The following is a 27,553-nucleotide window of genomic DNA, read 5'->3' on the forward strand; positions in this document are numbered from 1 at the left end:
TCCCAAATTCCCAGCAATGCTGTTGGAAGCACAGGCGGAGGGCAGGGGCTCACTGGGGTGGGAGAGGAGGTGGCAAGGGTCCAGATCAGGGCATCCAGGGGCAAATCCAGGACAAATGAGCCAGGACCCCCTCCTGGGATGAGCAACCAAAGCAGCTTTGCAGTTTGCCCATGGTATCCAGTAGCTTCACCGCGCTGCTGTGCCAGTGGGACGGAGTTCCTGGGTTCGGGTGGACAGAGAGGGACTGGGAGAGGAGACCATCAATGGGTATGATGCAGCCTCAGTGGGGCTCCAGGGAAGGTGGAGGCTCCAGGCAGCGATCATCTGCTCTCTCTCACTCGACAAGAACTGGAGGGCACCAAATGCAATTACCAGGCATTGCCTCAAAGCAAGGAAAGGGAGGCTCAGTTTTGTGTAAATCGCAACTAAACCTCAGAGCCTGTGGGGGGTTTTGGTAGTTAGGCTATCACATGAGTCCCAGGAGCGATTCCATAAATCTGTGGAAGAAAAAGAGGTCTGCGAAGGTTTATTAAATGTTTGCAATCACCCATCTTGAACCTCACTGTGTCCACCGGAGTCCAGGCCTCACATTTAGGAGCGCAATGGAAGAGACTTCTTTACTACCTGCCCTTTGCCTTGACATGTCCATTGATTCCCACCTACTGACTGATTTTCTCCTTCTTTTTTCCTTGTGTTATTGAAACCTCTGATTTCTCTGTAGCCTGTGTTATCACAGTTTTCAGTAGTTTAGTACTGATGTTGTTCCAGTATGCACAACAGCCTTTTCTGAAACAGAGGCATGTGAAAAGGAGAGATTCAAACCAGCAGACTTTGTGGGGTGGTTAAAACCACCACCCCCACTCCCCTCCAAATTTTCCATTTTCAGACCTTCTCTTAGACAAGTTTGGAAACAGCACCTCAGTTGAAATGGAAACGTGCCATGGGAGTTTCTCCTTTGGAAGTCATAGCTGCTAATTCTTGCTGGACAGGAAGGGCTTCACCCAAAAGCAAGTGTCTTGGTGCATCAGCAGCACCAGAATATGGCAGGACAACCCAACCGTGAAGGACCGTCTACCAGGTACCTTCGGCAGTGCTCAGAAGCTGTTCCAGGAAAAATCATCACATGGGAAAAATAAATCCAGACCAGCACAAAAACAAAGGCTTTCTGAGGAAGCATCCTATGCCAGCAGGGATGCATGCCAAGGCAGCCACGAGAAAAAAAAAGAAGAAAGAAAGAAAGAAAGAAAGAAAAAAACAACCAGTCGCTCCCAAAATGGGCAAGATAGCAAAACCACAGAAAACCACAGAAGACTTCTTTTCACTTGCCTTCACAGACCAGCACATCTGGTAGACTAAATGCTGGGAGGATAAGGCATGTAGCGGAGAGCCCCAGGGGACTGTTAGGGGGTTCGGCACTTGCTGCTGGACTCTCCGATGCTGCAAAATAAGATCTTAAGCTACGCTGTGATTGTAAACACAATTTGGGGCCAGGAGGAGAAGGCCAAACCAGCTCAAACCCTAGCCCCAGAAAAGCGTGTGGCTTTTAGGCAGTGTGACAGCAAGGAGGGAAATATAACAAAATGCAGGCTTGGCCCTTCCAGGCAGCTGAAGCTCAAGTTATTTCCACATTGCAAATGCCTTAGGGAACAGGCTATTTTTCCACTAAAGTTTGCAAAAAGGGTGACAGAGATCCAGCTGGTCACTCGGCAATTTTTCCCCTCAGCAAATGGGAAGCACACGCTTGCTCAATGGCCATGCATCATCGGGAAATTTGCTGCATTTCTTCAGCGGACTCCTGCCTTGTGCACTCTCCTGCCAGTCACCCGTGCACTGACATTCAAACCAACCCCAGCCTATTTAAAATGGTCAGCAAATTAGTCACCTCAAGACATTTTTAATACCAGGATTTGTTTCGGTGGGTACTTGCACTTTCAAAAAATTTATTGTTATTCTACTGACGCAATCAGTGTCTGAGACTGGACACGGAGGGCTGTCACTGGGGCTACAGCCGGCCGGCCAGCACAGCTCGTACGAGGCTCTAAATCAGTATAAAACACAGTTGTTCCTCTTGTCTCCCCACAATGCACATGCCCTAGGCTCAGAACCCCCCCAACAACCAACCCATGTAGTTTTCAGAATACATTTATTTGCAGACAGTTTATGCTAACTTATTCCTGTGCCAAAACTGACACAAAATGGGATAGCCCGTTTTCCTTCCCAAACACATGTAAGGATAGCAGTCAGATCCCCCTCAGTCGTCTTCTGCTGGGTTTAACAAGGCAAATTAAGTTTGCTCTCATAACAGAAACTTTCCATCCCCCTTTCCTCCACGTGCTGGTGCCCAGATGGTCAAGCCTGGTGACAGCGACCTAAGCATGACAAAGCTGCTGGTGGCTCCAAGTTCCTTTCTGGAGATGGGGACCTTCCTTCCATAGATGGGGACCGACAAAAAGACCTGGGTGTATTAGTTGGTTGGATACAGCTTTTTACATTTTTTACGAAGGTGGAGTTGGCCATTCTGCTGCACTTCTAGTGACTCTACAATTTCCACTATAAGCTGCTGTTTTCATTTGTTTCACATTTACTGAACTCAAGTGTGTTCAGTTTCACATTTTCCACACTTGTAGTCTGCTCTGGGCTGGATTTTTTTTTTTTTTCCTCCATCTCAGGAAATAGGAATCATTTGTTTCCAAGAGCACGCCCGTGGAAAATTAGTTGTTAATGTTAAATGCATCCATCTGTTTCTTTGAAGAGCTTTACCACCTGCTTACAGTGGAAAGGAACCTGAAATTTGGCAAGGAGAAACTCTAGGGAGGCATCTTCTGCTGTCCCCATGAAAATCTACCCACACTTCATTCCCTATAAATTTCTGGAAAATACCATTTTCACGTGGACCCTCTAGCACACGTGTCTGAGTGTTCCATGGGGATGACCTGCTCCTCGACACAAAGGGAAAGGGCTGGGACACATCACCCTAAGAACCATGCGCCGCTGGTAACAGCAGCAGCTCACCTCCTCACGTGTTATTGCCTATGTCTTTGGCTCATTCAGTCGAGGGTCTTCTGCAGCTTTGCTTTAAGGTGAAGAACACATCTGACTTTTTAAATAAGAATGTCTACATGATACATAACCACAAGCAAAGAGTAAAAATGTTTCAGAATAAAAGTTTCAATGTATCGTATAAGACTCTACCAGAAATTTTCCCTCAGGAAATGTTACCATGATGTATTGGCACCAGGATTTCTGGCAAGCAGATACATCCCTGTGCTGCCACAGGGGAGAATTAGTAATGGTGGATTTACACCTGACTTTGACATTTTGCAGTTAGCTTTTCATGTCCTGCTACCACCTGTAACACTAACGAGTGCAACCAGAGTGCAGACATGAGCGCAAGCCAGACATGTCATAAAGCAAGTAAAATATATGGACAGACATCCGAAATCTGTAGTATACGTTAATATACAGGTAAATGTGACAGGCACAATAAAAGCATCCCAGCACCAAACTTTCCACTTTTTAAATACTTGTCCATTCAAGGTGTGCAGCCAGATAAGCAAGAAATAATCACCAGCTTGTGTTGAGATGACCCAGGAGGGACAGCTATATCTCAGCTGCTTCCACGCTGTCCAGCCTCATCCTGCAGTTACCTGGTACGCGCACTTGCTGAGCTGAGGCACCATGGTCAATTTTGATCTACTCCTATGCAAGAAGAGATCGGATATTAGGAACAATTTCTTCACCAAATATGGTTACCAAGCATTGGAACGGGCTGCCCAGGGAAGTGGTTGAGTGCCCATCCCTGGAGGTATTTAAAAGACTGGTAGATATGGTAGTCTTGGGGCCTGGTTTAATGCTGGCCTTGGCAGGGTTAGGTTAATGGTTGGACTGGATGATCTCAAAGGTCTTTTCCAACCTAAAGATTCTATGATTGATTTAACTATAAAAAATATATTCACTGTCCATCCGTGGTAAAAGAAAATGTTTACACTTTTGGTCTAAACTTTCTGTTATTCACGAAAACTGGAACATACCCTGTAACTGCGCTAAACAAAGATTTAGCAGAAATAAACTATTGCTGGTTAACTATCGTTCAGATTTAGGACAATGATCAAAGACTGCTGTCACGGTTCTAATGTATTTGACTTTGGTTAATTTTTTCCAACTTTGTTCGCCTGATTCCTGACATCCCAGTTGAAGTCATCGTATTTCAGAAGTTGCTGAGCAACTTCAGATTTTGCCAGGCCAGTGAACTCTAATTTTAGAAGCTCTGCACTTAAGTAGGCAAGTGCTTCGTTGCACGTGAGCAGTCCAAAAGACTTGAAAGGAGCTGTGCATGTAAATAAAGTTATATATGTACTTACTATACACTGGATCAGAGCACAGGTTTCAAAAGCTTTGATGCAAATTTTTCATTCCTCCTCCTGGCTCGTGAAATTAATGATTGAATAAGAAAACCAAGCAATGGATAGTTTTTTAACTCCTGAGAATTTTTTATTTATTTGAGTGAACCAATACATTCCTTTGTGAAATGGGAAGCAACAGTTAATATTGTACATTTTTATGTGCCCCGTCTATTCTAATGTGGCAAGAGAGGTTTGCAAAATTTTTCTGCATTGTGGTAGCCAATTTAAGATTCATTTACTCTGTGACTGATGTTTCTTCAGAAATCTCACAGTGAATGTAATAAGTCTATCTGATATTTCACACAACTCCATGTTTTATCTCTCTACTTCTATCTCATTTGGCATTCTAGCCTACATCACTTGAAGTAAACAGTAATCTTGACATCAGCTGCAGAAGCAACGGGACTAATAGTATATTACATTAACAGTATGAAAGTGAAACACTTCTTTGCACATACGTCAAGCCCGCTAGTTTTCTGAGACACTTTATTAGTACCAGCACATATGCAAGAGATCACTGGAAAGTCACCTTGGAGGCTAACAAGTAGAATGCAAAACTTTATCTGGACACAGAGGAGTTTGTTGACTGTTACTTTAGGTCTCACTTTCTTCATCCCTTCGGGGAAACTACAGCAATAGCCTGCCTTCAGTCTTACCAGTAGAAGTCTGTTAACATCTGAGTGCAAAATCTGCTCCAGGGGATGTTTTTATACCTCAGAACACCAAATGCATTTCCTTATTGTTATTAGAGTAATTACAACAGTAGAAGTCAAATATAAGACTTGGAAGGCTTATAAGAACACTTGCTTCCCAACATCTGGCTTGAGAAGAAAGTAGATAGAGCAGATGAGGATATTAAATGCAAGAAGTAAGGTCACTGACTGCACAGTTGATGTAGGAAAAAAAAAAGACAAATCAGAGAGGACAGGTTCAGCAAAAAATTGAAAAGAATCAGAGGTGGCAGGACAGCATGTTTAGTCTAGGATTAAAGCTCCCCCTTTTTCCATTAGCATTGTATTTAATTAACATTTCATTGCTCATTGTGGCCAAAACCACGCACTGGATAAAAAAACTGGCACCGAGGAGCTGCAGGCAAGCACGTCCCCGTCCCAGTCCCCGGCAGCTGCCCCATGCTGCCGGCTCACTGCACCAGTCCTCGAATGGAGGAATTGCCTTTCGATACGCCGAACTGATTGCAGACAAACTTGGCATGATGCCTGGCCCTGGTAGGAAAGCCGGCACCTGGTGGACACAGCCTCCAGCAGCCCGGCTGCAGGTACCACAGCCACACATGACGTGGCTCCGTCACCCTCTTCTCCCCTTCTCCACAAGGTAAGGAGGTATGTTGGCCTCATTTCTCATGAAGGTCTCCAGACAGCAGAGCACCTCACATAATAGCAGCAGTAAGAACATTAGCATTGCAATTGGCAGCCTGTCTCAGCAATCACCTCTGTAACTCACCAGAAGTTGGTTTTTTTTTTCCCTAAAAAGAGCAGAGCCTATACCAAAAGCAAGCATCTGCATGCTCTCAAAGGTCTGTCATGCTGACACCCTGCAAAGCCTCAGGTCTGCTAGTTTGAAGGCATTCCTTTCCTGCACTGCTTTGGGTTTTAGTTTGTTATTCAGTGGTGTTCCTGTCTAGCTAGCTGCAAACAAGATTCGTGTTATCTTCTTTTGTAATTAAAAAAATAATTAAAAAAAAAAACCTCTACACTTTCCATCTTTCCATCTGTGTTTTGCATCAGGAGAACAGGAAAAGAGAAATTACTGCTCGAGACCAGCCAGTGCATACACAAAACTTGGAAATGCTCTCAGTGGTCTCTGCACAATCTAGGATACAGTCAAGGGAATAAAACAAGACTATGAACATAAACTCTGACTCTCACATTGGATGTCTGAATGCTACTAGACTCACTGAACCAAATATTTGCACTATTATATCCAGAGAAACACTTGCTTTCTATTAAGATACACTGACATTATGTGGAGAACAATACAGTTCAACTTGCTGTCTACATTTGAAAATCTGAGACTGAAAGGGAGGATGTGGAGAACATGGTATAAAAAGGGAAAATGAGTAACAAAAGGAAGAATGCATTTAGGAATAAAATGCTAGGAGGGCCTTGTGAGCCTGAGCCGTAACGTGAAGCACAGATGAAATAAGCACAATCAGTAGCCACAGATAACAATGTGACTGTGGATCCTGTAGCAAACACACGATACTGTGGAGTTTTCGCCCCGAGATGATGTTTTACCTGCTCTGAAGGCCTCTGGTAAGCGACCTGTAGGAGAAGACATTCGCTGGGTCATTTTAGAGGAGGAGAGAAGGATCTCCTCTGAAGAGACAAGTGATATATAGCAGCCAAGGCTTTATTTTTGTCGGTGACTTGTCAAACCAGCTGTGAACATTCACCCTTTTAATCACAGACTCATTAGGAACCATACAGATTTAATCAAGACTGTAACTCTGAAGGTGCTCTTAAGTGCTTCTACAGGTTAGCAGTGTATGTTTTAGCACATAGCGCTTTGCATTTCAACATTCAGGTGATTGTGCTAATGCTGAGGTAAAATCCAGACTTCTAGCACTAAACTTTAAAAGCAAGCAGTCAGTCACTCCCCAATTATACCATCTGTTTGTTTATTTATGTTTAGCAAGCTGCCTATTCAAAAAAAACCCAAAAACCCAATCAAAAAATGCTGAAAATAATTTGATTAAAAGATAGTTCAGATCGTCTAGCCATCTGTGTTACGGCTGGGACTGGTGGAAGCTGTGGTCTCGCGGTGCTTCCCATCACCGTCCGAAAGAGAGCTGCCAAACCAGGAATGCTGCTTCATGTGCAGGTAGCAGAAACATTCAGCAGCTGCCCCTGCTCTCGCTCAGTCTTTTTCCTTCTGCTGGCACCCCCATCTGTGGTTACAAATCAGGGCCCCGTGAAGCAGGCGGCCGACTCGGCTGATGCCACTTGATCATGCTGCCAGATCTTCCACTGCTCATTTCCTGCAGCACAATCTGAAAGAAAGCCTGTTTCCATGCCTGAGCTGGTCTGGACAAAGATAAATCTGAAGGCTGCCTAGTGACTACTGTATAAACATACAAAAAGTCTGATGATCTAACCTACAAGGCTTTGGTTATTTGGTATAATTAAGTGGAGAAGATGCCAAGAAAATAATTACCGGAAAGTTTTCTTTTGACAAACTTATGATAGAAATTTCTCAACAGCTTCAAGGAACTCTGTGGATGAACTAAGCCCTTCCAAGTCCAGCAGATTGCACTTTTTGTCATGGAAGTGAAATAATTCGGGCTCTTCTTCTTCCAGTTCCTCTTGAAATAGGTTGGTCTCTGAGGTAGGAATGATGATGATGCGAGGGACTGTATTGCTAACGATAGAGCCCAGGACATGGCTAACTTGACTTTCTTGAGTTGCCATCTGTGAAGCACCTGAGTCTCCTCCTCTGCTGATGCTGCTGCTATTCAAACCCACAGGCAGAGAAGCTGCTCGCAGGAAGCTGGTCACAAGTGTTGCGGGGGGGCTGCGCAGGGCTGGCTGCCCAAGCACCTTCTCCAAACAGCAGGAGGAGAGCGAAACCTAGAGCGGAGGCATAAGCGTTAGTGTTGTCCTACAGCATATGGCTATGGAACCCCCTGTTTGAAATTCATTACCACCAGTCACTGATTGAGTCACCAGTCATAGTTTCTAAATGCTTGAATCATTGACTAGGAAGAGGGAAAATCATGATGTGTTAACATTTACAGCTTGCAAAGCAGGATGTTAAAGGAAGCAAAATAAAGACACGCTTAAATATCAGCAGAGACCAAAAAGAAAAAAAGAAGAGAAGAAAAGCCTAGTCCTATATCTGCCTATTTTATGTTTAAGGAAAAAAAAAAGATTTCTCCATTTTTAACACATCTCAAGGTACTGGATAATTGTACTTCTCTGTCATGGAATAGATCTCAGATAAGACTCAAGCACACTGTATTCTTTATCTGCCTAAGTTTCATCATCCTTGTGACATATCCATCATGGTGTCTCCAAATGGCTCCTGGTACTGCCTCAGGGCAGTGGGTGGCTTTGCATTTCTACGTTGGTCACTACTTCCACCAACAAAGAAGGGAAAACCAGTTAGCTTTGCTAACCATTTCCCATCTGCATATTTTGAGGGAATTCTTAATTTCTAACTTGGCCCTGATGGCAACTCCCCTGTGACCTTTCCATAACTCTTCGTGCACAGTATGCAAAACCAGAGTAAACTAAGTAAGCTTTGAAAGTGTTAGTTAATATTTAAATACACTGGCAACTGAAGACACGAGTGATCAATTTTGGCTTTCTTTAAGAAATGACAGTTAAGGTTATAAAATCACTGTACCGTATATAGAGAGAAGTTAGAAGTCCCTCCCCTTCTTGGGGAAAATCAACATTTAAAGTAAAATGCAGTTTTTACTTCATTATTATGTGTATTCTCAGGAAGTCTAATGGAATTCAGAGTATGACTAAGCTGTACTCAAATTGTTATAAAGCATCTTTCAGAGTTATAGTTCTATTTATTTCTCTTACTATGATTGTAACGTGTGTTAATTAGCTCCACAGCTTGAGCTTCCCATAATAGTTTTGTAAAATTTTTCCTCCATTGCAGATATTCCTGTGCAAGTCATAAACCTCATTAATTCAAATTTAGTCGTCTTGAAGCATTCAGGCATGTACTTCCCATGGATTTATAGGGGTTTGGTGCTGAAACATCTTTTAAAAATGTTACATCAGTTTCTAGCCCACTTTGTCTCCACCTAGTCCATGGCTTGTGATACTGCCTTTATACTGACAAACTAAAGAGTTCCTTAAATCAAAAAGGGGAGGGTTTTTTTGGTTGGTTTTGGGTTTGGTTTGGTTTTTAAGATTTAGGGGTCATCTCCTCAGAGTTAGCAAATAGTTTGGCAGGACATGTTATTGCATAGCATAGGTCTAATCTGATTTTACAGACAGAAAACCAAACACATTTGGTTTTCACTAAAATTTTGTGAGTTTTTTTGGTGTTTGGAGGGTTTTTTTGTTTGTTTGGGGGTTTTTGTTTGTTTGTTTTTAAATCAACCCCAGAAATTTTGGTCTTTCTCTCCCCACCCAATCTCTCTGTCAGGCTGGGTTTAAAATTAGATACTGGTACATACTGCAAGATAATGTGATTCTACTCCCCAAGCAGGAATCATTTACCAGTCCCTATCGATAATGATTTCTCCAGCCACTGTACCTACCCAAGTGGAGGGAAACACAATGTGGTTTAAATCACCCTGACAGAGGAGAAAAGTCTGTTCTTCCAAATCAACAAAAACAATAGAATGAAAAAACCCAGAACCTAAAACCACCCCTCCCTGCTTCAAGTGCTCTTTTCACCACAGCAGAAGGATGGGTTTCTTGTGGAAATGGCTTAGTGGGCAGGACACCATTTCCAAGGGGTTTTTTTAATAGTTTTCATGCCAGGTAATTCCCTTGACACAAAACCGGAATGCAGAGAGCACACTTGGCAACTGTCCTTTGAAATCAGGCATCCAACCCTATGTTATCCTCATAATACATGCCTGCATTTTAATGCTTCCAAAAAGCCCTCTTCACCGCCACGCCAGGTTTCCAGGTGTCAATTTACCTCAAGTCTGTAACCATCCTAACTAACCGCCATAAGTCATGGGGCTGGATCGTATCTTTGGGGCAGCACAGAAAACAGCCCCCTGTGCTTTTATGCCCTGGAAAGCACTGAGCCCAGGACACTGACTGGCTCTGTTACTTCCACCTGAGGGATGACTTTTCTTTTTTGGCAACCCAACGTGCATTAAGGAGACCTGATCTCAGTCAGTGAAAAGAATGTAGGGGTACATAATTTTTTTAGATGTTTTTGAGATGATCTTAAAGAAAGCGAAGGAAAGTGTAAGATTCTTTTCCTAAAAATAAAAATCATATTTTGTTAAATCAAAAAGTTAGGTGACCCTTCACCAAATTCACACCTGTATTTCCATCAGTGAGCAATTTTGGAAGTGCCATAACTGGAATTCAGTCATAGACAATCCAGTAATGCTATTAAAACTTTAAAATAAATAGCTAAAAATGCAGTGGGGTTTCTTTAGGGTTGGTTGGTTTGGGGTTTTTTTTTAAGGATAAATGGGTGGCCTTATACCGAAACTCTAATTGAGCTTGATAAGTATTTATTCTGATAGAATGGATATTCATGCGTTTAGCTAACACTCAAAGGAGCTTCACACCACACAGGAATCTTTGCTGAAAATAGAGAAAAGCAAGTGATGCTTTGAATATTCAATGCAAATAAACTCCATGCATCTCAGTGAACACCGCTGAAAGTCTCGGCGTGAAGGTATCCTGTTTAAAGGTTATTTGTCAAAATAATCCAGCAGATGTCTTTCAAAGACAGAGTAGAGTGTCTGAGCCTTTTTGTGGGCTACACAGTTACTAAATTGCAGAATACAGAAATATTTATTGTACTACTGAACACTTTTATGCAACCACCTCAGATTTGTTTTCCATCTACTTCCTTGTGAGACCAAAAGCCAGTGGTTCTCCAGCACCTGGAGACAATCTCTTGTCTTTGCCACTTGCCTACAACCTTGGACACACCGGGCTACTGGTGGAGAGCGGTGGAGGTGGGTAATAGAGTTGAGCCCATGTTGCCCTTCTACCACATTTGAAGCCACTGTTTTTCCATCAATATTATTCATAACGGTTACAGGAAAAGACCAATGCTTCTCAGGACTTCACCTTAAGGAGACACATGAAAGAAGACAGGGCAGATGCATGCAGGAACTGGGTCACTGGATGGCTGGAAATTTCCAGAACAGCTCCTGCTTTAAAATATGCTGTCTGTAGAGAATTAGCCTCAGAGCTGGAAGGGAGCATAGGGGACAGAAGCAGATGCTGTAGCTGCCCAAGGTGCAGGCATTTGGTTACACACACTAGAGTAACCCCATGAAAGGGTGCCTCTGTCAAAAAGTGGGTGCTACTCAGTCCAGCCACAGGCAGGGGATTGCAAGTTCTCCCTTTTCTTGAAAATGCAGCACTGATATCTGCTTGACATTGTGCCACCCATACAAATCCTTGTTTTGAAACTGGCGATACTGTTCTGGCAGAAGCTGACTCGCGGTTGACCTACTGCTCCCGTCCTCAGCAGTTCCTCAGGGAACTGAGTGCTCCTCAACCACATGACACCAAACCGCAGTGGTTTGGGCAACTAATGTGATGCATCCACAGAAGATGCGCTGAGTACTCACCGTCTCCTCTTTCAGTGAGGGAAGGGTGGCAGCTGCCAGACTCTCCCACCCTTAGGGAGAAATGGGAGTTTCTTTCTCGTCTTCCCCCTCAACAAAAATAAAACATTTTAATGTACACTGAAGAGAGGAAACAGGGTGGCTTCTATCACATGAAACTCTGTTTTGCAGCCCTGACTTTGTAATAGAAGGAGGCTGCCGCAATGTAGACGTGAGGGTCAGGATGGGAGGAACCAGAGCTGGGGTAGATAAACATGCAAAGAGGCAAAGAAGTCAACTTCTTACATTTGGTGCTACTGACTGTGCTATAATGCAGCTTTAGAGCTATGAGCTGATGCTGGCTTTCCAAAAATGGGCAACATATCAGTGAAAAAAGTTACTAAGGCATTACTGACATTCTTATTAGTCACAAAAAAAGAAATAACAGCAAGGCTGAAGAGGACATTGGAATCGGGATAAATAAAGCCTGCAGATGAAAGAGATCGGTATAAAGGCTGAATTATTATTCCAGAGATGGCATACTGTAGCAAGACTAGCAGTAAAATGGAGAATCCCCAGCAGAGGCTTTTTTCCTTACCTTTTCTGCAGTTGCTGCATTGCAGCTGCAGGTCTTTGGGAGCAGGTCTCTCTTCTCCTGTCTCATGCTGGTTGAGAAAGAATGACTTCGACGAGGCTGCGGTTTCTTAAGAGCTGGCTCTACGGGGTCAAGCTCTACATCGCTCCAGGTCTAATCACAAATGGTGAAGGATTTCACACAGTTACATCCTTTCTCAAATTCTAAAAGTTCTTGAACTCTAGCAGAAACTATGCACATTTGTAGAAAACTGGACCTGTTCTAACACAGGTCTTGCTCAAAACTCCCCTAGGGAGAGGATTGGTTTTTAATCTTGTCACTTACCCTGGGCTATTTTTCTGAACAAAAAAACCCCAACAAACAACTTTGAAATAATGAAGAATTATTTAATCTCTTTTCACCAGAACATTTTTCTGCCTTTTTTATCGAATTGCTTGTGCAATGCTTATACCTGCATAGCACCTGAAGTCTAAAAATGGGAGCAAGTACAACCAATCAGTTTAATATGGTTTATGGCATTCTGTGTGACTATCAGCTGCTCCAAAACTGTGGACATGCACAGGTCCAAAACCACATTAGTATAGTTCCCAGCTGGATACCCAGAACACCCAGGGCTTCTCAAACCCCGTGAGCTTGCTGCTTCTCTGAACCATCACTGGGGGATGGGAGGCAATGGGTGGACTCTGCATGGATTTTCCAAGACCATGCCAATAATGGAACACAGTCGTGACATTGCAACCATGCCATTCCATTTACAGGCTTGGGCAGAGGCCATCCGTCATCCCTAACTTTGTGGTGACTTTTTCATTATCAGTGATGAGATCATTCCACTATTTTCCACACCAGCTTTTAGTTACGGATATACAGATAGATAGATAGACAGACAGACAGACAGGACTCCACACAAGTGGGAAGCTAGTGCATAATTCCACAACATCAGCTTGCTCATACATCTATGTGTTGCCATGTGTTTATTTCTCCTGGCTTGTAGAATCAAACCGTAAACACAACTTTATGTGGCTCACGAATATGTTGGGTCCCTACACACATACACAGAGGAAAGTCTTGGTGGCAGCAGCTGCATCTTTTACAGTGTTGCTGCTGTCATTCCTGCCCATCGATAGTTTGTTGGAGCATCCCAAAATTTCACTGGGTGTTGCTGTCATTGCAAGAGTCATTGAGCTTAGCTTTTGTTTTAGCAGCTGCTGTTTCAGCTAAAATCTGTACAGTGACAGAGCTGCCGGTTGCCCCAAGAGCAAATACCTTTGGCTGCATCAACTCAGCACAATACGGTGCTGTGTGTAGCTGACAGCAGGTGTTTTATTTGAGACTCCTGAGCCAAAGTTGTGCCAAAGTCTGAAGCCTCTCACCCACATTATCCCATCCCTTTGAACAGCAACCCCAACCAAACACACACCATAACCTGCTAACCCCAATGAACGAAAACCAAGTAGCGACCAACAGTGAAGAACAGAAAGCTTCTTGGATCAGGATGGGCGATCCAGCAGAAACTACCTAATTTGACATCAAACAAAGGATTAATGGGGAGAGAATTTAGGAATAAGCTTTAAGTCAAGGAAAATTAAAAGGTAAAAGGCGCAAAAAAGGTTGGAAATAAGTAAATGAGGAGCCTCCCTGTTTTAAACTATGTCAACATATTTCTATGTCACCACACATGCTATCTACAACCAGTGAATGAAGCACCAGCATAAGCAGACAAGTAGTCCCCATGATTTCGAGGGAGATACAGGTATGTGGGGTGCTCTGTTTGCTCAAGCTGTTAAGCAATCCCAAACAAAATATACTATTTTTTTTTATGATAGGACATTGACATGTTGCATATACTAACCTCATATTGCAAGGACAATCTGGGCATTTTACAGTTTATGAAATCATCACAGTTGATACTGTCATGCATCATTGTGTAATCAGTGGTCTGTGGATGGAATTAAAACAGCAGGATATATTCTCTCATTTTTGTTTACATTGCAGCAGAAATATTTATGCATTTATTCATATCTTCAAGAACCAAATGCTAAATTTCATAGCCCATACAAAATGAGTCACTCTTTTTTTTCCTATCTCATTAAGGTCTTTCACCCTAATATAGCAGCAACCAGATAAACATGAAAGTGCTCCCCATGCCCTGAAGACCGTGAGAGCCTAGGCAAGCAAGTTTGGGGGTCCTTGTGCTGTGTGGTGTGGTACAGTAGTGTCACACTCCACAAGAGTCTCATCACACACTTCAAACTCACCCGGGCTCAAATCTGAAAAACAGTATGCTAAAAAAGGCTTTTCCGAGGATAAGAGAGGCCTTTCACTCTTCCATTTATTGTTATAATTTAAAAGAAATTTTATGGCAGACATATTTTATGAAACACTATAGAAAAAGCTTGACACTTCTAGACCAGGTCTCTCCTAAGAAGTAGCTTTTTAAGCTAAGTGGTCCTAAGTAAGCATCTGAGTCATGCAGATATGCTGGCCTGGATGCTTTTTCTGATAAAAAAACATCATGCATGAACTGCCAGACAGGCTTTGCGGAAATGACCTCATATAACCCCCAAAATTTATCTACACACTCCCCCCTGCCCCTTCTTTTCCATTACCTAATTTTGAATATGTATTTATAGAGTTGCTAATTTTGGGAGTCAGAGAAACATTATACTCACTTTCCTTCACAGAGACAATAAAAGACTTACAGCTTCTCCAGTGGAAACTGATGAAACACAAGTGCTCTTGGCCCTGCCAGCAAGAGACTGATGGCTGGAGAGAGAGGTCCTGAATGAGGATTCATTTATGGAGCCTCTCAGGAGGTCGTTTTTTGATATTCGTATTAGGAACCTCAAGCAGGGAACAGCATTGTGGATGGTTTTTCTGAAAGAAAATGGGGAAAGAAAAAAAACCTGACAAATAGCACATTGATCATGTAGCTTTGAAAATCATGTGGTGAAAGCACCGACTCTTTCCATAACCTCAGCACAGCTTCTGTTTTGATTGAGGAGGTCTGAAAGTCTACATGGAAACAGCATGGTATATCTAGTGGAAACTACTCAACAGGCTGAAAGGAAAATAGCAGGTGGCTTCTGGGCCTCGGATCAAAACACGCACGGAAGAGCTGCATGGAAAAGTAGTAAGAATTGAAAATATCTTGACGAGCCATGATTGCTTCTGATTTAGTTAACAGGTTAACCCAGAAAACTTTCAGGTTAGCTGGTATGAAGGTGTTCTCTGTGCAAAGGTGCAGGACAAGCGGAAAAAAGGAAGGGGGAGAGGGCCAGACGAATCGGATACAGTTTATTTGTACCATGGCAGCTCCTGGAAACTCCTATCAGGAATTAACACTCCATACAAGCACAGAGGATGATCTGGGCCCCAAAGAACTCAAAACCTGCCTAATTCATTACATAATAATCTCAATAATGGTTTTATGAGTCTATTCCTCGTGGCCCTGGCCGCTCATGGAGCCCAAGAGCCCCCCCTGTGCTTTGTTCCTCCCTGCCACCAAGGACTGGCAGGGCAATGCATTTGCTATAACACCTCCCCTGTGCCACCCATCCATTATTTCAGCCCAACAGATGAAGCTAATACTGGTGTAAAGCTAAATGAATAAGTCAAGAAGTGAGGCAGCAGCAAGGTGTATGGAAAACAACTGGTACGTGGGATTTAGGGTTCAGTGGAGGATGTTACTATATCGCCTTTACACTGAGAAGCAAGTCAAGTGGATGTATATGGTAAAATCTTTGCTTCTGCAGTACCAGGTTTGTTGAATAACTAGTGCATTTTAAATCATCATTTCTATTCTCAGAAATGATCACACATGTTAAAGTCTCGGGAGACCTGATTCTGAAACGAGATCACTAATGTGCCTTTCCTCTCTAGCTTCAAAGGCAGCTGAAGAAGCAGCTCTGTGCCTACAGGGGAGGCAAGGACCGAAGAAAGCTTTCTGCCCACACCATCACTCCTGATTCTGCCAAGACGCTGCCGGCAAGCTGGCAGAGCCCCACTAAGCTGCTTGGGGGTGCAGTGCTTGGGAGGAGGCTGCCCACATGATGCTGGATTAAAAAAAAAACAAAAAAAAAAAGCTAATGCTGCACAGAAAATAAAAAGTGTTGAGAATCAGCAAGAGTTTACAGGACACGAGAAAACACCAAGCCCCCATAAGTTAATTTTCACGCTGAAAACCTCAGGCTGGTGCTGAAAAAGCAGCTGCCGGCTCTTTTCCCCAGCGGAGAAGCTGAAACACTTCCCTCAGACACAGATGTAGCTTTTGATGTCTCTCACAGCCTACCTGGGGCTGTAAACTATTAAATAACTTCAAGTTGGTGTAGAACATACCATCCTGTTTATTAAGTGGGAATTCATGCAGAGTCCTGCTCGTGCTGGAGGTTGAGGAAATGTATGTCTGATGGTGAAATTTCAAGGACAACATAAGAACATTTTTGTCATCTTGAGGGACCGGAGTTTCAATTTTACTAATATTTGGGAGGACTGTTGAGGGACATTTTATGGGCTGAGATGAAAGTATGGATTTTGAAGGGAGTTTTAACCTGAGGTGCTTTATTTGATGTTATTTTTATAATCCTGTAAAATAAAAGTCACCCAACAAATATGTAGTAACAGCAAACAACTTCTTGAGAAAATATTGCAAATCAAAATTATTCACAATTATTCATTTATTTATGATGGAGCAGTTTTGAACGAACCATTGTTGTAAAATTGTGCTTCACTTGGGAGCAACTTGGAAACATGGAGATGCAGAATTTCCCCATTTCCTATGAAAGAATGCTAATAAAACCTAAAACTTCCAAAATCTAAGGAAGTTTCTGTAATAACTCTAACAACAGCTAAGTGATGCTCTCTACAGCTCAAGTACAGGTTTTTAAAGAAGTGAAAACTTTCTTCCTCGCAAAACAGCATTTCACAAATCAAAACTTTCCATGCATTTCCTTACTTACTCACTCACATGTGTTACTTCCAGTGATACCTATCAGGGAGAGAAGTGGTTTTCTCCTTCACACTGGTGGGGAGTGGGTGGGCAGGGGGGTATATAACCATTAACCTCTCAGTTCTTAAAAGCCGAACGCTAACACAAAAGCCACTATTACATTTTCAATTACATTCATTGCAATGTGTCCTTTTTCATCACTTAGGGTAAGGAAACCCCACAAAAAGACTTTTTTGATTTGTTGGGGTGCGAAGATGCAGCAACAGCAATTTTCTGTGCAAAAAAGCAACTTGCTTTGGTAGCATTACATAATTGGTTTGAGCCACATCTGAACTCTTTAGATCCTGATTTCTAGGTGCCTCTTTCTAGAAAGGCTTGGAAAAGAACTTAGACTTAACTCAGTTCAGTACTTCCAATACAAAATGATGATTCTTTACCCCGCCAAACTCTTAAGTCTTGGGTCTGAACAGTCTGGCCCATTTATCCGTCATTGGATAAATTACTTTCAAGACATATATAATGTGAATTATTAGAAGATATGGAAATTATCCAGAAACCCTGATCGTTACATACATATTCATTATCCACTGTTCAAGCAAAATCGGTCCTGCCAACACATTTTCACCAGCTGACTTGTTGGCGTACTGTAGCTGCTTTTTCAGTTTTAAAACTGCCTGCTTGATTCATTGCAAGGGACCAAACATTATTTCTTTTCCTGACTGGATGGCTACCAAGTCTCTAAAATGTCTTCAAAACAACTGCATCAACACTTCTCTTGTTGATATGTCTAGAAAGACTAATTAAGAAGCAAGAAATCCACCCCCCCACACACATGTTAAGAGTCTCTGAAATGCTGTTGTGGACTCCAACCTTTTTCTTAATCCAATCTTACTTGGAAAAGCCAATGCTGGTAGGAAAAACACTAACTGAAGCAGTTCACTCTATAGTATCTGCTTTGCAAACACTCTCTTGCAAAAATATTGCAAAAATAACATAAGGAATCAGTGAACACAATAGCTTTTGGTCAGAAAAAAATACCAGGTTGATAATGTGTCAGCCAGCCATGCAAATCTTCTCACTGAACTTCTGCAAGCCATTGGAGAGCAGTCACTCTCTTATTATAACCTAAAATCCTCTACAACCTTCAAAACCAAAGATAGACTCGGGTTTTAGGAAGATGCAAAACAGTGTTAGCTGCAATTGCAGACATTTTCAAACAGAATATGTTTTCACCATTTCTGGGTATATATCCACCAGCCTTCTGAGAAGCTTTAACTGTTCTTACAATCACACCTTCACCCATCAGACATTCAAACCAATGAAGTCTCTTTCCAGCTCCCAAATCCTAGTTTTCAGGCAATACAACCTAGCAGCTTTTACTCTTCATGGGTGAGAACAAGCCTCATACTAACGACTAACCCCGCCATCTAGTGGCATTTATACATTTATCACATTTATCACCACGGCATCCCCATGTTTCATCCAAAATTTTGACACTCATCCCTTTGTGGTAGATATGTTTTGAAAGACTTGCAGAAAAATCTAGAGCTATACTGAATAACAGTTCTGTTACAAGAATTTCTCCTTTTATATAATGAAGTATTTTTCACTGCCAATGTTTCAAAAACACATTATGTGCAGCTATGGAAGGAAATTGCAAGCTCTGAGCTATATCTTCTATGTGAGGTATAGCTGCTTCTGTGTACACTGCTCAGAGTCGTAAAGGGGGAAAAAATATTTAGGAGCTCACCTGATACTGGAGATAAGGCTGAGAACACAATGGAGTTGTATTCCTTTCCTTACATTAAATAAAAAAACAAACAAACAAATCCCCAAAACAACCCCCCCAAAACCTATTTTTGCTGGACTTTTGGAAACCAAGTACTATAGAATTTTTAATAGAAGTGATTGACTTTTCCAGAACATGGTTCTCAGCTGAAGCTGAGAGGACATTTCTCAATAAAATGATGACTTCAAAAAAGAAGTTTTAGCTTGCGTAGTGTCTAGGAAGTGCAGGGCAAGTTTGTCCTTGCTTGAAACCATTCAGCAGAACACCACGGCAGCTTATTCCCATGCAAAAGTACTTTGTAACTCCTTTAGGACCACATGACTGAAGATACAATAATTTTTGATGTGTCCATACTATACATGCCTCCAGGTCCTACCTAACTCAAAGAGCAGGTGACCTTTCTGAAATGCAAGGTGATTCCTTCACATGCTTTCCCTAAATGTTGGGTAAGGCTGAGCTGGTCTCTGGAGATCAACTGGGGTGCTCTAAAGAAGTTACTAAAGGAGTTTATGATGGGACTTCTTCTGCCAAGGGAAAGGTGTCTGATTCTTTGGAGGAGTCTTTTACGGTATATTAAGTTATCATTCTATTCACTTAATCTTATAGGTTTCCCATCGGAGCGACAGTATGGAAATCTTTTTTGACAATGCATTGTCACTTTTCTAACCTGTGGGAACCAGTTATCTTTATACCCTCTATCCCTTACCTTACTGCAGTCAGAGGGCCTGGATAAAAAGCAGAATTCATACCTTTCGGCTCAGAAACTCATTCACTGGCTGTGAGGGAACTGAGAAGGAAATGAAAAGGCAAGAAAAGTTGGCTAACCACACAGCTTCTTGAGACTGGGTAGTGTTGGAGTATTTGTTAGTGAAATTGTGCTGGTTGGCACAGTTTTCTCTTTTAAAGTATACAGTAATTGAGATCTGTAATAATAAGTAGAATGAAAATGTAGAATAATTTGCTTATGAAGGCATAGGTTCAGAAATATTTCAATTCTGCAAAAAACATTGAAGTGTTTCAGACAAGTGGTCAGCATCACATTTTGCCCAGTGAACCACATTAGTGTAGTGTAAAACTTTTTTTTTTAAGTCAAAGCTAATATTTTTGAAAAAGGTAAAGGGAAAAACTTTTGCCTGAGACAACTAAATGAAACAAATATGAAACCTGAGCCACCAGAAGACACTTCTTTCCACGAAGTAGAGTATTTCAGAGACATCTGTTCTATTTTTTGAAGGCAAATACTTGTTGACCCAACTTAGCAAGCCCACTAATAAAAAAAGCAGTATTTTCAGTATGTTTGGAAGTATTTCTCATTTGCAGGGAGCTCTGTCTGGATTATTGGCTTTCCATAACTCTCGCTTTTCACAGAACTTCTATGAAAATGCTGCTTGCTTCTTACAGAGCTTCTCCCAAAGACCAGCAACTTCTTTACATTAGTACTGACATTGGTGTGAAGAGAATAACTTAAGCACTTCAGAAAACCAAACCTTGAACATATGCATTTATAACTTCTTAAATTGGTAATGATGTGCTTTTTGAACCTCGCTGGTTGGGACCTATTGTCTGGAGAGTGCACTTTAGTGGCCGTCCCTGATATGGCAAAAGATGACTCTGAGCATCATCTCCACCTCTTGCCAGTCACGGTGTTGTGCAGCTCCACGGGACAGAGCAGCGTTGTGAGGGGGAAGTAAGGGGAAGGGAGGGACTGTTCCCCTCTCCTGGCCACCCCTGAGGCCAGGTCTGGAGCTCCACATGCCCTGTACCAAGTGGACATGGTGCAGAGTCTGACCATCCGGATCCCATCGTGGGGTGGGTGGGGTGGTCAGGGCAGGAATGAGCATCGCATGGGGTGAGGCTGAGGGATTGGGGGTAGTTTGTTCCATTGTAAAAAAGACACATTTGTGTTTACAGTTATACACATACCTATATGTTTACTGTACCTGTATCTTGGGTGGATTATTGCATATATGATGGGGTTGTAGATTGCAGAAGCTTTGGCGATAACTGCTGGCACAGATTTGGAATATGGTGTTAGGGTGTTGCCTCGACTAAAATAAAGCAAAAAACATTAGACACACAGCTATGCCATGGATTAATACTAAATTACTAAAACAGTTTTTTTTGACTGGTTTTGTGCTGTGATCTCTTGATAAGAAATACCCCTGAAACGTTAATTCATTCAAATGCATTCTTTGCTCAGATGAGAGGCTTGCATTTGACAGCGTGTGCTTCATTTCATTTATTCAGAGAAGATGAAAGACATGCAAGCAATTAGTTATCTATCTGAGGATGACCAGGAACACAAAGAATCACCTTCCCTGTTTCTACACTAGGCATAAAAAACCTAACCAAACCACCAAACCTCAAACAACCCCCATGTTGACCATCTGGGGAAAAGGAATGGCGATAAAAAGAAACCAGAATCAAACCTAAAAAACTTCCATCAGCAACATCCGTGCTGCACAGTACCGGGTGTCAGTGACTCGCCTGCAAACACTGCAGAAGGAAGAGAGGACTAGTAGTGGTTTGAAACCAATATTCTCCTCCTGGCTTTAAGCTCCCACAGTCAGTCATGTGTGATCAATGGTGGCACAGGATAATCACAATCAATATCATAGACTCGCAGAATGGTTTGGGTCAGAAGGGACCTTTAAAGATCATCTAGTCCAACCCCCCTGCCATGGGTAGGGATATCTTTCACTAGATGAGGTTGCTCAACGCCCTGTCCAACCTGACCTTGAAATCAAGAACATGTGCTGATGAGACTACAGGTCCCTTTGGAGCAGAGGGCAGTTGGAGAAAGATGGGAGCTCAGGGGTGAAGACTGGGAATTTAACCTCTTTTCTGCCCCCTGTCAGAGGCAGTAGTATATATGGTGGAAACCTCTTGAGAGAACAGGTATTAGGAGAGAAAAGAGGTAACCCCTCCAATTCATTCAAAGAAAGTATCATGGGGGAGAGGAAACAACGTGTACCAAAAATGTAGATAAAAAGTCAGAATGGTTTTGTAATACATGGACAACCCCTTTCCTGGCTTCATCCACAAGGATACAGTGAAGAAAGCAGTATCACCCCTAATATAATAACTATTTAATACCTGTTCCAAAGGGAGATCCATTTCTTATGAGTGACTGTACTAATCATACTTCAGAATAACCCATGCTCTTTGGATTACGTTTCCACTTACCCTGCCCAGGCAATCAAGGTGACACAAGCATATGGAGACCAGGACAAAACAAACACAATGATGACCACAAAAGCAATTTTTGCCAGTTTCCATTCATTCTTCATGGACTGAGAGAGGTAGGATTTCCTGCTGCAGGACCCTAGCTTTTGAACATCTCTGTAAGGGGGGGAAAAATACAGATATGTCAGCAGGAGGGTGAAAAAGCAAGGCACACTATCTCTAATGCATTCTCAGCAATATGCAAAAGGAAGCAGATGTCATCTTTCCCTGCTCTAACTATTCTTTTGTCCTCTGATATTTTAAAATCTAGGAGGTAATTAATGTAGTAAAGTTATCCCAATGTGTTTTGCCTGAGCTTCGACTGCGTGTGGAACTGAGCCAGAAGAACCCCTGGGATTACAGGATGGGATTGCCATCTCCTTATCCTGACACAAGGAGGGTTTCAGGTTGGGAGGGTGAAGAAATTGGTATTTCTTGCCCTTCATTGCCCTCAGAGGTGGAGCAAGCAAAGGCACAGCTGGATGCAAAATCCAATCTAATGGCTTTTCCTTTATCGAGGGAGGAACAGCTTGCAGAAACTCCAGCTCACAAGGTAGCATGTGCTGGAATACCCTGACTGCTCTGAGGAACCTGGCCCCAAATGCTTAAGGGATCATTTTTACTTCCTGCAGGTTTATTCACTGGAGAAGAGTATTTTCAGTGGGGAGTATGAGAGGCAATCCTAATATTTTTGCCTAAAATCGACCCATGAAATTATCTTCTCACATCAGACGAACATGTCGCACTTTATTAAACAAATTATTTTATATGGCTTAGCATTTTGTACAGTTTAGCATAGAAATAACAATTTTTATGTAGCAGCATTGTTAAATGAAGATATATTTCAGACCGAAGACAGTAATTACCAGCCAGGAGGATACTGCTTCCTGCTGCAATGTGAACGTACCTATAAAGTGAGTTTACTGTACTGGTGAGCAAAAGGCATAGAAAAAACTTGTGGCCACTGTGCTTCATGGGTGTACAGCACACCATTGTTTTACAGATGCATTCTTTGCTCCTTCTCGCTTGGTATCAAATAACCATACACAAAGCACAGTAAAAACCAAGGCCAAAAATAGAGCTCAATAAGAACTTCAATTTTGGCATACAGCTAAACGTGCTTGTAAAAATGGAATTTAGCCTTGTGAAGCCAAATGACTTCAACAAGTGCCTGCAGATAGGCGCGGAGAAAAGCCTCCAGAGCTGATGACACTGCGAGCAGTGGGAAGGACTCACAACTTCAGCTGGTGTTGGATCAGACCAAAGATAAGTCATGTACTCATTAGGAGAAAATAAATGGACAGAATGAACTTACTTTACAGATCTAACACCCTGCTGATGTTTTATTTCAAACATAGACCAAGAACTTGGGGAAGAAGAAGTGTCCTAACAAGCACAGCCAGATTTTGTGCGTGCAGTTGTGGTGCTAGAGTGAGCCACAAGGTTTTCTGGGATGCCTGCCTTAAATAAAACTGTCAAAAAATATGAGGACTTAGGACTAAATATGTTTACAGAGCAGCTCAAAGGCAGATGATGCCTCCATTGCTACATGCTATTTATCATCCCTTGGGGCTGAAAACTGTGCTGGAATGCACAGAGACCTTGTTCCTTGTATTGCAAATGTGAAATACAAATAATCCAAGCTATCAAAGCGTCTGATTAATTACCACACTCTGGGCTAAGATTAGAACCACCAGAGACTTCTTTCCCTAAAAAAATTTCCCTACTCCAGAATACATACATCCATTCCAGTTTTTACACTGGCAAAAATATTTCTCCAGTTACAGCTGTTAATGATCTGCCTCTTTATTTCCAATTTCAATTCAGATTAATTTTAATTTCAGATTTTTCTGCAGCCAAAGAAATTGAGAAAATCTTCTAATACAAGAAAAAGGAGATTTACTTATTTCAGCCACATTGCTTACCTGTCAGTACGTCTTATAGCCAGGAACATAAATAAATAGCAATGGAATATTATTATCAGGGGAATAAAAAACACGCAGCAACATAAAATCATGGTGTAACTTCTGTTTGCAGGGGAGTAGGTTACATAGTCCCATGTACAGGATATCATCAAGCCCTCAGGCACATAGGAACCTATGAAATACATGGAATACATTATTTACACGTACACCCAAAGCTCACGCAGTTGCTGATCCAACAAGCGAGCAATTAAAATAAACCCTGTAGTGTATACATGGTCTTCAAGAGCTATGCATGCCATAGTATACGTGTGGTCAGAGGATACAAGTGCACACGTGGTCCTGATTGCCAGACTCTAAGATAGACTGCAGTTTGTTCTGCTTGAACACAACCTGGGGGCAGAGAGGAGGAGGCAATCTGCACTGCAGTAGGTGCGGACACACGGTACGACAGCAAACTATCAGGCGGTGGCTAGGCATCCACCAGAGAACTTATCAAAAATCTCATTTTTTCATACCCCGAGCAAGGCTAAAGCAGACCACAATGGGAATGCTAGAAGAGAGAGAGAGCAGCCAACATACTCCACCCAAAGAGCGGAGCCACACTCCATCCCAGCGAGTACAGCCACACGATAGCGATGATCTGCATGGTGCGTTTCTTTGAAGTCCACTGTATGGATCGCAGGGGCTTAGTGATCACAAGGTAGCGGTCCACAGAAATAGCTAATAAAGTCATCATTGAGGTTATTCCGAAGAGCGCCCCACAGAACGCGTACAAGTCACAGCCTGAAGCAGAAAATGGCAATGTCAGGGATTTTTCTTGAAACAGATGCATGTTTTCTCTCAGAGCCTGACATGATAACCCTCCCATTTTTTCCTGGCTTGGGACTTCTCCCCCATTAGAAGAATTCTCTTAGCCTCGCAATTCCATAATTATGAAGTGCTTATTAGAAAAACCACAAATATTAATCAAATACAAAAGTATGTATTTAACAAGTCCTACTCTCCACTGTGGGCTGCAGCTGCGAACTTTTTGTCAGTGGAAAACTGCCTCAAAGAAAATCCAATTTAATTAAAGGTACATTTTCCTGGACTGTTGCCCAATATATTGATCTTAACAGGCTGCAGCAGACATCTGTCTGCTAATAACAGGCGGATGTTTTGAAAAATTACTTTGGTTTATGTGGCTTAAAAATGTAGAAGTGGTTTAAATTTGATGGCTAAAAGACCAGCTGTAAAACATAGCTCCAGCTCCTATATTTAATAGCAGCACTTAAAAAAAATAAACACAGTTTTTACATGAAACAGGGTTTTTTTTCCCCTCCTAGCGTTCAGGCATTGCAGTAGCAGATGAAAACTTGTAGTTACACTGACCCCAATTTGATTCTTGAAACTTGTGTTGAACGATCATTTGTTTTTTGAGATCTTGCATCACCCCTTGTGGTTATAGACAGCAGCCCACTGGAAATGGGAGGCAGTCGAAATACCAGATTCAACCTTACAGCAGACTCTAAAGTCTTTATAAGTAACCTACAATTAAGGACCAAATCCCACTCAACCCAGATCAACTGCTTCATTTGTGGCAGCATGATAATTTACACTGATTTTACCTAAGGGGATGAGCAAGACTAAAAACATCCTCAAACTAAAGAGGAGCCCCTTCAGTGCTGCTAAATATACATGATCACTGGGCTTGTTCCACCAATACACGACCACTGGGTGCAAATTTTCCCCCAATGATGTGATGAGCATTACCAAGCAGAGCGTTGAGCCCTCTGAGGAACTGGCTATACTCACATTGCAGCTATAATTTGAGCATGCATCACCTTTTCTTTCTCGCAGTTGGAAAGAACGGAGCTTAAATTTGCAGTGAGTCCTCAACTGACTATCGTTATTTAAATCTCTTAATTAAACGTGAGGTTCCTAGAAGTATGCTAAGGAATATCAACATACATTTCTAAATAAAAAATATTAACTCCCTCTTAAGACAATACAGAAAAAAATATTTACAACAATAAAACTTTTCTACCCATCTTCAGCCATAGCATCTGCCCGTACAAGCTAAAGGGTAACATGGTTACATGTTGATGTTGACTCCTTTTTTTTCCAGAATAAGTAAGATGAAAGAATCAAACCTATAACACAAAACATCCACCATCATGCTGACTGATGATGTCAGGTGCCTGCGTGGTCACTCAAGAGCCTTGTGCTGCTGTCTCCACAGCACAGGCCAAGGTTGTTATGGCTAAAATAGGCTGCAGACAGTGTAGAGCTAGGGAGGTATGAATTAGGGAGGTATGAATTAGCGTTGAAAAGTACCTATATCTCCAAGTATCCACTCTCTGTGCAAGCTGTTGACAAAGCACATTGGTGCCTGAGAAGCCGACATCAGGAAGTCGCTCACAGCCAAATTCATTATAAAGTAGTTTTGGGGTGTCCTCAGCTTCTTGTTGCTTAAGAACATGAGAAATACGTGATTTTAAATAGGCAAAGTGAACAGTTAACTTCATAAGTTTGCTTATTAGCATAAACAAATACTATCCAGGTTGGAATCAGTAGTTACTTACAGTCAAGCAATTGCTAATCGTCAGTCAACTACTGCAGCTACAGATACAGCCATTTCAAAATGTTGACTGACAATAGCAAGGGGGGATAAAATGGGTTGTTTCCTCTTCAAACTGAGGAGAACTCCAGCTGTCTTGAAAAATATGGATTTGTTGATGAGAAGGGCAGTTCCCTGGAAGAGCAGTAACACTGAGCATGTCCTGCGCTGCACAAGACCAGGATCCGAAGCAGGTTACAGAGCCAAAGGACCTTTTAAAAGCTGCTGACGTGAAAAGTCATCACATTACCACTAATTAAATGGCCCTTTGCAAAGCACTATGGCACAAGGAGAACATGCAGAGAGATTTGAAAAAAAACCGCTTTTGTTCATACACATCTCATAAGAGATAACTAAAGCGCTCAGCTGAACAGGCAACTTTCCACGCCGCAACAAGGGGCTTGGAAGCAGCAGCCAGTCTGCAGGCAAAGCTTATCCAAAGGAAACAAATATCACTTCCAGGTTTTTTCCCCACATCTCACCACCTCACATAGTCTCACTTCTTAGGGATATCTGGAGCTACAACCTCCTAGGAGACTTTCAGCTGGTATTCAAGATTATCCTTGGGACTGGCTACGAGGAGTAAAGATACTGGTAATGTGATAAAGAACCTCTCACTTGTACTTGGGGTTATTTGGTTGAATACGCCCTTGTTGCTCTGATCAAATATTAGGTCCCACTATGAAAGTTAAATGAATCTGTGAGTTATGGTCACCCAAATCTGCCTTAAAACTGGCACTTTTGAGGGATATGCTGAGACAGTGCAATACGGAACTAGTAGTCCCTCAATGTGAACCACTGTATTGGTTGCATGGCGAAATAAAGAGCTTCGATA

The 27,553-nt window shown here is 42.2% G+C and overlaps 1 protein-coding gene across 1 annotated transcript in view; it reads right to left on the minus strand.

Moving 5' to 3' along the window:
- Window positions 1–7,600: 7,600 nt before the first annotated feature.
- The window catches only part of LOC104122619 (melanopsin), a 37,749-nt gene continuing 17,796 nt past the window's right edge, over window positions 7,601–27,553 (minus strand). The window contains exons 3-11 of the mRNA XM_035890345.1: window positions 26,436–26,569; window positions 24,699–24,902; window positions 24,120–24,291; window positions 22,156–22,311; window positions 20,910–21,017; window positions 14,935–15,109; window positions 14,085–14,171; window positions 12,239–12,388; window positions 7,601–7,990 (exon numbers count right to left, since the gene is read on the minus strand). Of these exons, the coding sequence (XP_035746238.1) occupies window positions 7,601–7,990; window positions 12,239–12,388; window positions 14,085–14,171; window positions 14,935–15,109; window positions 20,910–21,017; window positions 22,156–22,311; window positions 24,120–24,291; window positions 24,699–24,902; window positions 26,436–26,569 (1,576 nt within the window). The remainder of the gene's footprint in view (window positions 7,991–12,238; window positions 12,389–14,084; window positions 14,172–14,934; window positions 15,110–20,909; window positions 21,018–22,155; window positions 22,312–24,119; window positions 24,292–24,698; window positions 24,903–26,435; window positions 26,570–27,553) is intronic.

This window comes from Egretta garzetta, unplaced genomic scaffold (assembly GCF_000687185.1).
Source record: "Egretta garzetta isolate BGI_Z169 unplaced genomic scaffold, ASM68718v1 scaffold72, whole genome shotgun sequence".
Taxonomy (NCBI): Eukaryota; Metazoa; Chordata; class Aves; order Pelecaniformes; family Ardeidae; genus Egretta; species Egretta garzetta.